General features: G+C 35.7%; 1 protein-coding gene across 2 annotated transcripts in view; it reads left to right on the plus strand.

Annotated features, from left to right (window-relative positions):
• Positions 1-13,099, plus strand: part of TBC1D23 (TBC1 domain family member 23) — a gene marked incomplete at both ends in the record, with an annotated part of 76,174 nt that overhangs the window by 29,763 nt on the left and 33,312 nt on the right. For both annotated transcript variants that reach the window (XM_080696710.1, XM_080696709.1), the window contains 7 exons: positions 46-151; positions 1,702-1,906; positions 4,432-4,555; positions 7,772-7,896; positions 7,980-8,026; positions 9,244-9,347; positions 11,459-11,581. In XM_080696710.1, coding sequence (XP_080552836.1) covers positions 46-151; positions 1,702-1,906; positions 4,432-4,555; positions 7,772-7,896; positions 7,980-8,026; positions 9,244-9,347; positions 11,459-11,581 — 834 coding nt within the window. The remainder of the gene's footprint in view (positions 1-45; positions 152-1,701; positions 1,907-4,431; positions 4,556-7,771; positions 7,897-7,979; positions 8,027-9,243; positions 9,348-11,458; positions 11,582-13,099) is intronic.

The raw sequence follows: 13,099 nt of genomic DNA on the forward strand, positions 1-13,099 counted from the left end.
ATGAGAAATAAAATTTGAAGCTAGTTGCTTTTTTTAATCTTCCAGATTGCTTTGAATGTTGCAGGAAAAGGCGATAGTTTGGCATCATGGGATGGTATTTTAGACCTCCCAGAACAGAACACTATTCATAAAGATTGCCTAGAGTTTATTGGTAAGTCTAATAATTGTTTTCAAACTGTGAAAATATATATCTTGTTATAATTTGGAATATGTTGAATTTGTAAGGTCTTGCAAGTAATTGTATTTGTTTTGAAATTCTTATGAGATATTATTAGCTAATTTTAAGAAAGAGAACCTAGTTTTCACTGTTTCTTTTGCATTGTGTTTACTTTTTTATATACATTTTTACTTATGTTGCAGTGTTAAATTTGGTTGTTGTATAATTGAATATCTGTATTATTATATACAGCCCTCAAATTAAAGGGGCTATGTTCTAAACTTTATAAATCAGTTCATAATCTACTACAGAAAAACTGTTAGAAATCACAGGTGAGTAGTTTTCCAGTCAGTCCATGAAGCCTATTTTAATTTATAACATAGACTGAGTTAACCTAGTTTATACTTTTCTAATTGATCTATAGTCCATTGGATTTTTTTTGGCTTTCTTTCCATCATATTTCAGTTAATTTACTGGTTAAATAGTCATTTGAGTACTAGCTATGTAAGAAACCTTATTGCTGGTGTGGGCAAAAGAAAGGTAATTTGGGCCAGACATTTGATAGTAAGTAGTGCATAATGTATCGCTTTTTTTTTTTTTTTTTTTTTTTTTTTTTTTTTTTTGTGGTACTGGGGTTCCTGGAAACCCTTCTACTTCCAGGCTACACTCCCAGACCTATTTTTTTAATATATTTTTTAATTTGGAAACTCGCGGCTGGCTTTGAACCTGCACTCTTCTCCTGTCTCTGCCTTCCAAGCCTGGGGATTACAAGCGTGCGCCACCACACCTGGCTTGTATCACATATTAATAAATTTATTTGATTCTGTTTGCAGATTTTTTCCTATTTAATTTGAATTTTTGTTTTTGCTAATCCTGTGTGTGACATATCAGGATAAGGACTTCATAGGTAGTTTTATGTTTATGCATGTTTGAATAACTTTATTATAAAAATTAAAGTAAGACCAAAGAAAGAAAGGGAGGGAAAGAAGGAGAGAAAGGAAATTTTGTGGTGAAGAATAAATTTCTTTCCTTCGTCTTGCCACAGTTATAGTGGCAGCTTCCCCTTGTGGGGTAGATGATAATCTGTTGTTTAGAAAATGTTTTTGGCTTTCCAACGAAACGGGTTATACCTGCTTTACCTACAGCTCCACTTCAGATGGACCAATTCTTCTGTTTAACATAAATAGATGTCAAGTATTAGTAAATGCTGATGGTTAGTAAATAAAATTTAGAAGTTTCTATTTTTCTCCCAAGGGACCAGGTAAGAAAACAAATAAGTGAAACTTTGTTATTCTTAATTTTCTTTAAACAATTATCTTGCTTTAAGTTGAGATTATAAAGGTATTTGTCCTTTAAGTTTTAGATCTGTGAAAGGATGAATTTTTTCTGACATGTATTCATGTGAGAAAAAATGCTCGAATGTTACTTTGCCTTAGTCATGTTCTGAATGCACTCCCACCATACTGTATATTTGTAAACAAATGATATGTCCAGTCACTGAGCCTCTAACAGGTCTTTGATAACTTTATTTTGACACTTTTCAGGCCAGCTTTCAGTGCCAGAGGAAAAGGCTGCAGAATTACTTCTGGATATTGAATCTGTAATTACCTTTTATTGTAAATCACGTAATATTAAATATAGCACATCCCTTAGCTGGATACATCTACTGAAACCACTGGTGCATCTTCAGCTGCCACGCAGCGACTTATACAACTGCTTTTATGCTATCATGAATAAGTACATCCCCAGGTAAAATATGGTTTAGTTATAGCTTGAAAAATGCATAAACGTCTACTTTGCTTTGAGCTAAAGTTGTTAGATTTATTTTGATGGTAAAGTGAAAGATTCAAATAATTTTTTAAGATTGAACTATAATTGTCAGTTTGACTTTTTTATGGTTTTAAGCATCTTTGAAAGAGTTCTTTAGTTAAGAATTTTTACTTCTGAAGTTTATATATGTAGCATAACTCTTCAAGTGTACTTGGTGTTACCTCTATTTTACTGTCTTAACCTCCAAAATAGAAATAACGTTATAGTGTTAGATTAAAATCTAACATTAAAAGTGAGATTTTTTTTTTTTGTGGTACTGGGGGTGGAACCCAGGGGCTTTCTACCTCTGGGCTATACTCCCAGATCTATTTTATATTTTATTTGGAAACAGGGTCTTACTAAGTTGCTGAGAGCCTCACTAAGTAGCTGAGGCTGGCTTCGAACCTGTGCGATCCTCCTGTCTCAGCCTCCCAAGCGCAGGGATTACAAGCATGCAACACCACGCCTGGCTCTAAAAGTTAGATTTTTTTAAATGCTAGAACTACAGTTAACAGTGTAGCCCTGGAAATAGATAATGAACAAGTGAAATGAAATGTGCTGAGTTTTAAAAAGGTAAGATATTGAATGCTATGGGACTATATGGAAGTGACCTAACTCACCCTGGAGGTCAGGGATGGCTTCTCTGAGTAAGTGATCTTGAGTTGAGACTGGACAAATATCTAGGTAGTTGTGGTGGAGTCATGGTGGTGGGGCACTCACTAGAAAGAATTGTTGTGGTCCCTCGTGCTGTGGATCAGACTGTAAAAACTGTAGAACAAAAAGAAACTTAAAATAGAGACAGGTGGCCTGGCTCTGGAATTAGTGAAACCTACTGGTCCAAATGAAGATTAAATTAGTTATCACTTGATTCACAGTAATACTATACACATTGTTTGGAAGCAACTGTGTTTTGCATACTTTTTGTTTTTGACTAGTTGCTAAAATTAATGCACTTTCTATACTCAGTATAACCATGCTACCAAGAATCAATCTTTTGAGAGGTACTTTTTCTATGAAATCACTTCATTAATCTTTGAGGTATTAAAAATATAAACACTAAAATGAACTAATCTAAAAATAATAATATTTAACAGTCCTCTAGGCACAAAAGATGTCCTAAGAATGCTGATTCCATGGGAGTTAGAAATAGGGCTTCTGAGTTCAGAGGTAGAGACTGAATGTGGGAATGAGGAAGCAACTGTGCTTCCTCATGGATGAGCTTAGTGAATGGAGAGGTCTCTACCTGCTCCAAAGGCTTGTCTTCTTTGCATTCAGATCTGAGGATGGTTCCTTTCTACTCATGGTAATAAAGGGCTAGGGATGTAGCTTAAGTGGTAGTGTACTTGTCTAGGATTTATGAGGCCCAGAGTTCAATCCCCAGCAAGACAGACAGACAGACACACACACACACACGGTATATCAGGGTTGTGAGTAGTTAGTTATGACTTTGTACAGAGGCACCTTCCTAAAGCTGAGCAGACTGAGATACATCATGGCCCAGAACACTTCTCTAGTCAAAGAATCTTATAGTGGAATGTAATGTTTATTTGAAAAAAGGCATTGTGATAATAAAAATGATGGAATATATATTTGGAGCCATTTATATTATACAACATTTGCTTTCAACTTTCTTATTTTATTCTCACAATAACATTTTACACAGGACAGTTATTCAATAAGATGAGTATTTGGAACCTTATGGAATTCACTCTGAGTGCTTGGACCAGGCTACCTTGATGGTTTCTAAGTTTCCAGTTCATTATCCTGAAATGTTCACCTGCAATCACTTCACACTTGTACCTTTGCTAAAGGACTTTTATTTGTGTGTCTATGTGGTATTGGCAATTGAACATAGAGGCATTCTACCTCTGAGCTATGCTCCCAGACCTATTTTCTTTTTTAATTGGAAACAAAGTCTCACTAAGTTGATGTGAACCTCACTGAACTGCTGAGGCTGACTTCAAACCTGCAGTTCTCCTGTCTCAGCCTCCCAAGTGCTGAGAGTATAAGCTGTACTCCCACACCCAGCCTAAAGAACATTTCTGAGTATACAAACTGGAGCCAGCCCGAGGACTTCCTAAGAGTTACCTTTTACTTGGCAGTGAAGCAGGGGGCTCAAATTCTTTAGGACTTTCCAGATCTTTTAGGATCTTTTAGGACCCCCGACCTTATCACGATATTTGAAGTGCTGCTTTCAGGGAGTCCTATAGCTTTCTCACTTGAGTGCTGCCTGGTTCACCTGGAGAGAATCTCCCTAAACTGGCCTTAGACCTGCTATAAACTTTTGTCAATCGGGTATATTTAAAGGTGTAAGCAAGAGAACTCTGCCTGGCTCTGTTGGACAGGCTTGCTGCAGATGCCACAGTGTTCAGGCGTTCTGGGGTCAGTGCTGCAGGAAGATTAATTACTGATGTGATCATTTATGACCTATTAATGCAAGAACCCTTGCTTCTCTTGTCTTCTAGGGATTGTTCCTTAAAGGGGAGACCATTTCATCTCTTCCGATTACTCATCCAATACCATGAGCCTGAGCTTTGTTCTTTTCTTGATACAAAGAAAATTACTCCAGACTCCTATGCACTCAACTGGGTAATAAAGTGAAAGTAGGAACACTTAATGAAAAATAGTTTATATAACTATAGTTAGGTAGAGTGTTTATTCAAGGAAAAGAAAGAAAATTTCCAAATGATAGACTATCTAAACAAAAGGAATAAAGTTACCTGCTCTCCAGAATATTTTTTTTCCTTTTATGTTAGTTCAAATTATTTGATATGAAGTTTAGCCATTTGTTGTTTTACACATATATAAAAACATAACACATATAGTGTACATTAATGCATATTATGTATTTATATCAATATACTTATACATTAATATGATATACTTAATACATATATCTGCAAATATTTGTACACAGTATATATAGCATGATATATATCAGTTCAGTTTACAACCATATATGTTCATACTATTGATGGTATACATAAGAGTTGGTAAATAATCACAAGGAAAATTTAAGATTATCAAATGATTAATGCAAAAGAATATAAAGTACAAATCAGTGCACTGTCGTTTTGCATTTGTGTTTTCAAAGGAAAGCTAGTGGTTCTCAAATCTTGGTTTCAGGACCACTTACACAATCTAAAAATAATTGATGACCCTTGTTTATATTTATTATGTTGATTAGAAAGTAAAACTAAGGAATTTTAAATACTAATTTGTTAGTTCAATTAAAAGTAATGATAAATTAATTGTATGTTAATATAATTAGCCTATTTTTAATTTAAAAATACATGTATTATCCAAAAGGAAATTAGAATAGTGTTATTGTTTATATTTTTACAAAACTCCTTAGTGTTTGCTTAACATCAGACAGGTGGACTCACATGAAGCTGCATTCAATTGTATCATGTAGCCTTTGTTCATTTATGAGGGAATGAGTATGAAATAAACAAGGAAAAGTAAGAGTCTGAGGATCTCTGGGACCCTCAGATCACAGTTTGAGAATTGTTCTTCTAGGTTAAATGAAAATATCCCTAAAGCACTGATCGGATATTAGAAGACTTTTAAAATTACACATATGCTTTGAATATATCTTACTTTTCTTTAGGAAGAATTCTGTATCTGCCACTTATTAAAAGTGTGGTGAAGGACACTTAGCTTCTGAGCTTTAATTTCCTCATCTGAGAATAATAATTATATCTATCTCAGAGGATGTTTGGATTAGTTAGCGATCAACATATGATAGAGAATCCTAACAGCTTTCACTTATGGACTCATGGAATCCCAGACCTCTTAATTCATTTTTTAAGTTTTCTATTAGCTACAGTCCTGTCACTTTTTATTAAAATAATAAAATTGTAGCTTCTCTGAGGTTCATATGTTGCTATTAAATCTAGTACTTTCTGTTAAAGTAAGAAATTATTTCTCTTAAGCATTTTAATAGTAGTGGTCTCGAACCCTGTATTAGTATTTGGCTGTCTCAAGAGATTTAAACCGAACACTAAAACAACTAGTTTCTCTTCAGTTTATGTGCCACATATATATAGTATATATAGCACGATATATATCAGTTCAGTTTAAAACCACGTTCATACAAATGATGGTATACATAAGAGTTGGTAAATAATCACAAGGAAAGTTTCTTAAGATTACCAAATGATTAATGCAAAAGAATATAAAGTACAAATCAGTGTACTGTCCTTTTCCATTTGTGTTTTCAAATGAAAGTTAGTGGTTCATTTTTGTTACTAATGTCATGTTGATGGAATTGGAGATGTTGTTTTTCTTAATTCACTAGATGAAGCAATTAATTTAAATTTGTAAACCTAGAGAACACATAAATGAGACCAATGCAATGGTGACTTGTAAGAATGGCTTTATGTTACTATTCTGTTTTTATATTTATTATTCTATTTATTTATAGCTTCTGATCCATGTTTTTAATAGGAATTTTTCAAACAGCAATCCCAGTACTTGGGAGGGTGAAACAGGAGGATTGCAGGTTCCGGGCCAGCCTCAGCACCTTAGTGAGACCCTTAGCAAATTAGTGAGACCCTATATCAAAATAAAAAATTAAATAGGGCAGAGTATGGGGCTTGGAGGTTAGAATGACCCTGGGTTTAATCCTCAGTACAAAAAAAAAAAAAGCCTTATAGTCAAGTGCAATGGCAGTTATGTGGACTGTGGATTCATAGGCCTTTTTCCTAGTTCCAACACCACCACTCACTAGTGTCTTATCTGTGAAATGGACAGAAAATGCCTACTTTGCAGGCCTGTTGTGAAAGTTAAGAGGTAATAAATAAACAGTATATGACAATATTTAGTAGTATGTAGTACAAAATATATACTGAAAGAACATGCTCAGTCACCACAAACATTTTAAATGTAGTCTTTTGTAGATTGATTTGTGTGTGTGTGTGTGTGTGTGTGTGTGTGTGTGTGTGTGTGTGTGTGTCTGGGGGTGGAACCCAGGGGCATTCAACCTCCAAGCTACACCCCCTGCCCTATTTTTTATTCTTTATTTTGAAACAGGGTCTCACTAAGTTGCAGAGGGCCTCACTAAGTAGCTGCGGCTGTCTATGAACTGTGATCCTCCAATCTCAGCTTCCCGAATGCTGGAATTACAAGCGTGCGCCACCACGCCTGGTGTAGATGGAATTGTTTCTGAATTTAATGAAAATTGAAAGACCTAAAGTATCACTGAATTGATATATTTAAAGCATATTGGGCTATAGAGAAACATATAACTTTAAAACTCTTTTATTTGAAATATAAAACCAAAGAGCTCCTAAAATCTGTTGAAGTATATGAATTTTGTCTCATCTATTTTGCATGATTTACAAATAAGCTTTGGAAGCAAGTCACATTTGTATTGTCACTAAAAGTTTACTAGGTGCTTTTAAGAAAGTTCTATATTTCATCCTCATAATTTCTTTGTAAGTTAAATACAGTGATATAATTAATAATTATAGAGCTTTAGGCAGTTATACTAGTTATTATGCTTTGGCAGAAATATAAATCACTAGATATTCTAGGTTAATTACAATGGTAGAAGATGGATAGCAGTATCCTTTTTTTAAACAGAAGTAGAAATGGAAGCTTTAAAGAGGCTAAGTGATGTGCCCTAAGTCACACAACTAGTAAGTGGCCTGCATTATGCTTTGAATACACATCACATGTCTGCTTCCAATGTTAAAATCAGTTTCAGGTGCACATCATTTATTACTTTTTCATTTGCTTTAGCAGTTTTAGAAGAAGTCAGTTCCATTGGTTTATCTCTCTCATTGCACTTCTTGATTACAGCTTGGAAGCCTTTTTGCATGTTACTGTTCCATTGAAGCCACTCAAGCAATATGGGATGGATATCTACAACAAGCAGATCCATTTTTTATTTATTTTTTAATGTTAATTATCCTTGTTAATGCAAAGTAAGTATCAAATTAAGTATATTTTTATTTCTCTTAGGATGTTCTTAATATTTAATTCACAATCATTTGATTTCCTTTTACAGAGAAGTTATTTTAGCACAGGAGTCAGACAGCAAAGAAGAAGCTATTCGTAAGTATTATATTATTTAATATGGAGAAAACATTTCAGGTCACCTAATCTCTCTAAAACTCAGTTTCTTCCAGCATAAATTTAGGCTAGAAGAACTGTGAGGTTGCATTCAACTCTCCTATTCTTTAAGCACTATTTATTTTATTGATTGATTGGTGGTGCTGGGGTTCCTGGAAATCCTTCTACCTCCGGGCTATACTCCCAGACCTGTTTTTATATTTTTATTTGGAAATAGGGTCTCTTAAGCCAGTGAGGCTGGCTTCGAACCAGCGCGATCCTCCTGTCTTTGGCCCCCAAGCAAGGGGTGGGGGGGATTACAAGCGCATGCTACCACGCCCGGCACTTTTTAAAAAATTAATTAATTAATTAATTAATTTATCTATTTTGGTGGTACAGGGGTTCCTGGAAACCCTCCTACCTCTGGGCTACACCCCCAGACCTATTTTATATTTTTATTTGGAAACAGGGTCTCCTATGCCAGCGCGCGCGGCTGGCTTCGAACTTGCGTGTTCCTCCTGTCTCTGCCTCCCAAGCGCGGGGATTACAAGCGTGCACCACCACACCCGGCTAAGATCCTATTTTAAAATAATAAATAGCCGGGCGGATCGCGTAGGTCTGGAGGTAGAAGGGCTTCCAGGAACCCCAGTACCACCAAAAAATAAATAAATAAAATAGGATCTTACTAAGTTGCCCAGGCTGGCTTTGAATTTGATGATCCTCCCGAGTTAGTTGGGTACTCAGGCATGCATGGCTGAGTCAGAAACTATTCATACTCATTTTTTATTTCTAGGGGCCCTGGTATTTCATATATGTTTGTTGAACAATAAATCAGAAAGTTGCAGTTAGGGTAATGAATTTGGGTAGATTATCCAACCATCATTCACTAACAGGAAAATTATTATGATAAAGATATTTTAGAGCCAGGCGTGGTGGCTCACGCTTGTAATCCCAGCATTTGGGAGGCTGAGACCAGAGGATTGTGGTTCGCAGACAGCCTCAGCTACTTGAGGCCCTTTGCAACTCAGTGAGACTCTGTTTCAAAATAAAGAATACAAAATAGGGCAGGGGGTGTATCTCGGAGGTAGAATGCCCCTGGGTTCCATCCCCCGACCTGCAAAAAAAAAAAAAAGATATTTTAGCTTTGACCATAAATAGTGTTAATTGTTGTTTTTTTTTACTATTTGTTAAACCTTGTCATATCTCTAATCATATTACAGAGTTCTTGGAAAATACTCCATCCAGTTTGAATCTAGAAGATATAGAAGACCTTTTCTCTCTGGCTCAGTATTATTGCAGTAAAACACCAGCTTCTTTTAGGAAGGTAAAAGTCAATAAACAACCAACTCTTCTGTATTTCATATTTTGTACATTATTTTGTTGTTTATTTTTATATCCACTTCAGCTAAAATATTCTAACTTAGCATTCTTTTCTTTTCTTTTCCTTTTTTTTTTTTTTTTTTTTTGCCGGTCTGGGGATGGAACCCAGGGGCATTTGACCTCTGAGCCACACCCCTGCCCTATTTTTATTCTTTATTTCGAAACAGGGTCTCACTAAGTTGCGGAGGGCCTCACTAAGCTGATGCTGTCCACAAACTGCGATCCTCTGGTTTCAGCCTCCTGAATGCTGGGATTACAAACGTGCGCCACCGTGTCTGGCTTAGCATTTTTTTCTTTTACGTGTTACAGTTTTGTGTGATATTTTTCACTGTAAATATTTTCCCTAGTTGAGAAACAAGATTAAATAAGTAGTAGCCATCCATGTTAACTTGGTTCCAATTACTAGTTATTTCTGAACATGAGGAAATTGTAAGATATTTAATAAATTAGTGCTTTTGTGAGTTTAAAATTTGTATTACAAAAATTTGATGGAAAGTATATAGTTATACTTCCTTTTTTGGAGTTCAGCCTTGGATAACCTTAGTAATGCAGGACTGTCTTATAAACAAAAAAGGATCACTTAGCTCCTTAGTGGCCTAGATTCTTAGACTAACTAGGCCTTTCAGTAAAGGACACCAGATTATATGAATATGATATAAATATAATATATATAGTATAATATAATATAATATGGTATAAAATAGAAAATGAACACTCCAAGAAGTAAAACCTAATAGTGAAGGAGGCACAGGTTTTTGTCTGTGACCTCAGTGGCCTATGAGAGCATTATTGCTTTTTTATTTTAAGAATTCTGCTGTAATAATTCCTAGTTGGTAGTCAACATGTCACTGAAATGTCAAATTAAGGTTAAATTATGTTCAGTATACTGTGCCTCAGAAGGCATGATAAGGTTAACCTTTTAAAAATACTTCCTTCAAAAATAATTTAAGAAGATTCTTTCCAGGGATGAATTTCAACTATTTTAATGAGCTCCTTAGGGAGATCATTTTACTTTCCATCAGGGTTTTGGGTAAGTCGGATGGTAGGACAGAGGTTTAGAGTACTGTGTGAAAAGGAAGGCTTATTCTTTTCTTCTTTGATGTTTTAAAAAGAGCACCATTAGCCAGGCCCGATGACTTTTGCCTGTAATCCCAGTATCTGGGAGGCTGAGGCATAGGTTTAAGGCCATCCTTAGCAACTTAGCAAGACACTATTTCAAAATAAAATAGGACTGGGGGTGTAACTCAGAGGTAGAATGTTCCTGAGTTCAGTCCCCAATACCAAAAAAAAAAAAAAAAAAAAAAAAAAGAGCATCATCTGGATATGGTTGCCTATAATCCCAGTATGTGGGAGACTGAGGCTGAAGGATCATAGGTTAGAGGCCAGCCTCAGCAATTTAGTAGGACCCTGTTTCAAAATTTAAAAAGTAAAATATGGTGAGGACTGTAGCTCAGAGGTAGAATGCCCAAGTTCACTCCCCAGTACCACAGTGCTGAGGGTCCAACCCAGGGCTTCATACATTCTAGGTAAATGCTCTACCCAAAAACTACATTCTCAACCCCCTTAAAATTGAATTGTGGGTGATAGGATAGAGAAAAGCTGTGTAGATTTTTTTTTTTTTTTTTTTTTTTTTTTTTTGGTGGTACTGGGGTTCCTGGAAGCCCTTCTACCTCCGGGTTACACTCCCAGACCTATTTTATATTTTTATTTAGAAACAGGGTCACCTAAGCCAGTGCGCGCGGCTGGCTTCGAACCTACGCGATCCTCCTGTCTCTGCCTCTCAAGCACGGGGATTACAAACGTGCACCACCATGCCTGGCAGGTTTTTTTTATTTTTTAGTCTTTTATTTTGTATGAATTCTGGTAAGGACTTTGTATGTGACCTATTTGTAATTTTAGTTTATAGGATTTGAGATTATATAGTAAGTTGTAGAAGTCATAGGACTCCAGGATATTACATAATTATTTTACCTTTTAACATAGTTTAATAATATTTTTAGGAAGAAAGTTTGATTTTGATTTTTTTTAATAATGTTTAAAACTTTCTCTTTGTAGGATAATCACCATCTCTTTGGTAGTACTTTGTTGGGAATTAAGGATGATGATGCAGATCTGAGTCAGGCTCTTTGTCTGGCCATCTCAGTATCAGAGATTCTGCAGGCAAATCAGTTGCAAGGGGTAAGTAAAGGACACCCATTTATCAGAGTACTATTAATAAGGAAACCCATTTATCAGAGTACTTTTTTTGTGTATGTGGTACTGGGGATGGAACCCAGGGACATTCAACCTCCGAGCTACACCTCCAGCCCTATTTTTTATTCTTTATTTTGAAATAGGGTCTCACTGAGTTGCAGAGGGCCTCACTAAGTAGCTGAGGCTATTTGCAAACCTGCGATCCTCCTGTCTCAACTTCCTACATGTTGGGATTACAAGTGTGCACCACCACGCCTGGCTTATCAGAGTACTTTTAAATATAAGGAACCCGGTATTGGGCTGCAGCTCAGTGGGACAACATGTACTTAGCATGCATGAAGTTCTGGGTTCAATCTCCAGCACCAAAACTAAAGAAGGAAAGAAAAGCCAGAACTTCCTCCTGTTCATTGAATTCTACAAAATTCATTTACTACAACAGTGTGACTCTTTTCCTTTTTTTTTTTTTTGCTGTTGTTTTTGTAGTACTAGGGTTTGAACCCAGGGGCATCCTACCTCTGAGCTATGTCCCCAGCCCTGTGATTTATTTTTTAGCTTGAAACAGGGTCTCACTAAGTTGCTGAGGGCCTCACTAAGTAGCTGAGACTGGCTGCGAACCTGCAATCCTCCTGTCTCAGCGTCCCCAAGTACTGGGATTATAAGCTTCTGCCACCACACCTGGCATCTTTTCCTTTTTTGAATAATTAGTGTGTTAAGTCTTCTGTCCAGATGGTCGATTTTTAAACTACCAGCTTCTGTGTTAATTTAGTTGTCAGTAATTGTTTCTGTCATTCTTGACACCAGTGCTTGTACATTTTCATATATTTTTTTCATGTTTTAGCAAACTAACTGAAAGTGGCATTGCATAAAGTACTTAAAGGGGCAAATTTAGCACTTAATGGTTAGAATCTGTGTAGTTATAAAGCTAATTAAATTATATGGTTTAATGCCATAAAGTAAGCAAGGGAGAATTATAAAAATGTGCCATAATTTTCTCTCCATTATGGTCTTCATCTAATTAATCAGTTTGACCTGTAATTTTTTTGATATATACCATTTATCACATAGAGTGCCATAGTTAGTCTTGGGTGTATGTATTTGGAAGGTGGGATATATTTCCAAGGTTGAGCAGGGAGGAGGACTAGACATGGGAAGATAGGTCTTTTATTGACAGACCTCAGGTGGACTTCTTACTGTATCTATACTGTTGGTCAGAATTCAGAATAATAAGCGTTTCATATGTTTTTTATTAGAACTAATATTAAAAAGATCTGATCCAGATTAAAGAAACCCATATGAACTTCTTGAGATCAAACTAGCATTGTAGAACTCCTCACATCCATGAAAAACATTTGGTTCTTAGGTGAATTGAGTTGATAAGTTTTTAGACTTATTTAAAAAATAAGAACAGTATATCTAGAATTGGAGTTGTATTTATGACTAGATAGCATTTATATGATGCACACATACAAATCGTCAGATTGTCAACAGGATGTGGTAGTGCAT

Source organism: Muscardinus avellanarius, assembly GCF_963383645.1.
Source record: "Muscardinus avellanarius genome assembly, chromosome: 5".
Classification (NCBI taxonomy): domain Eukaryota; kingdom Metazoa; phylum Chordata; class Mammalia; order Rodentia; family Gliridae; genus Muscardinus; species Muscardinus avellanarius.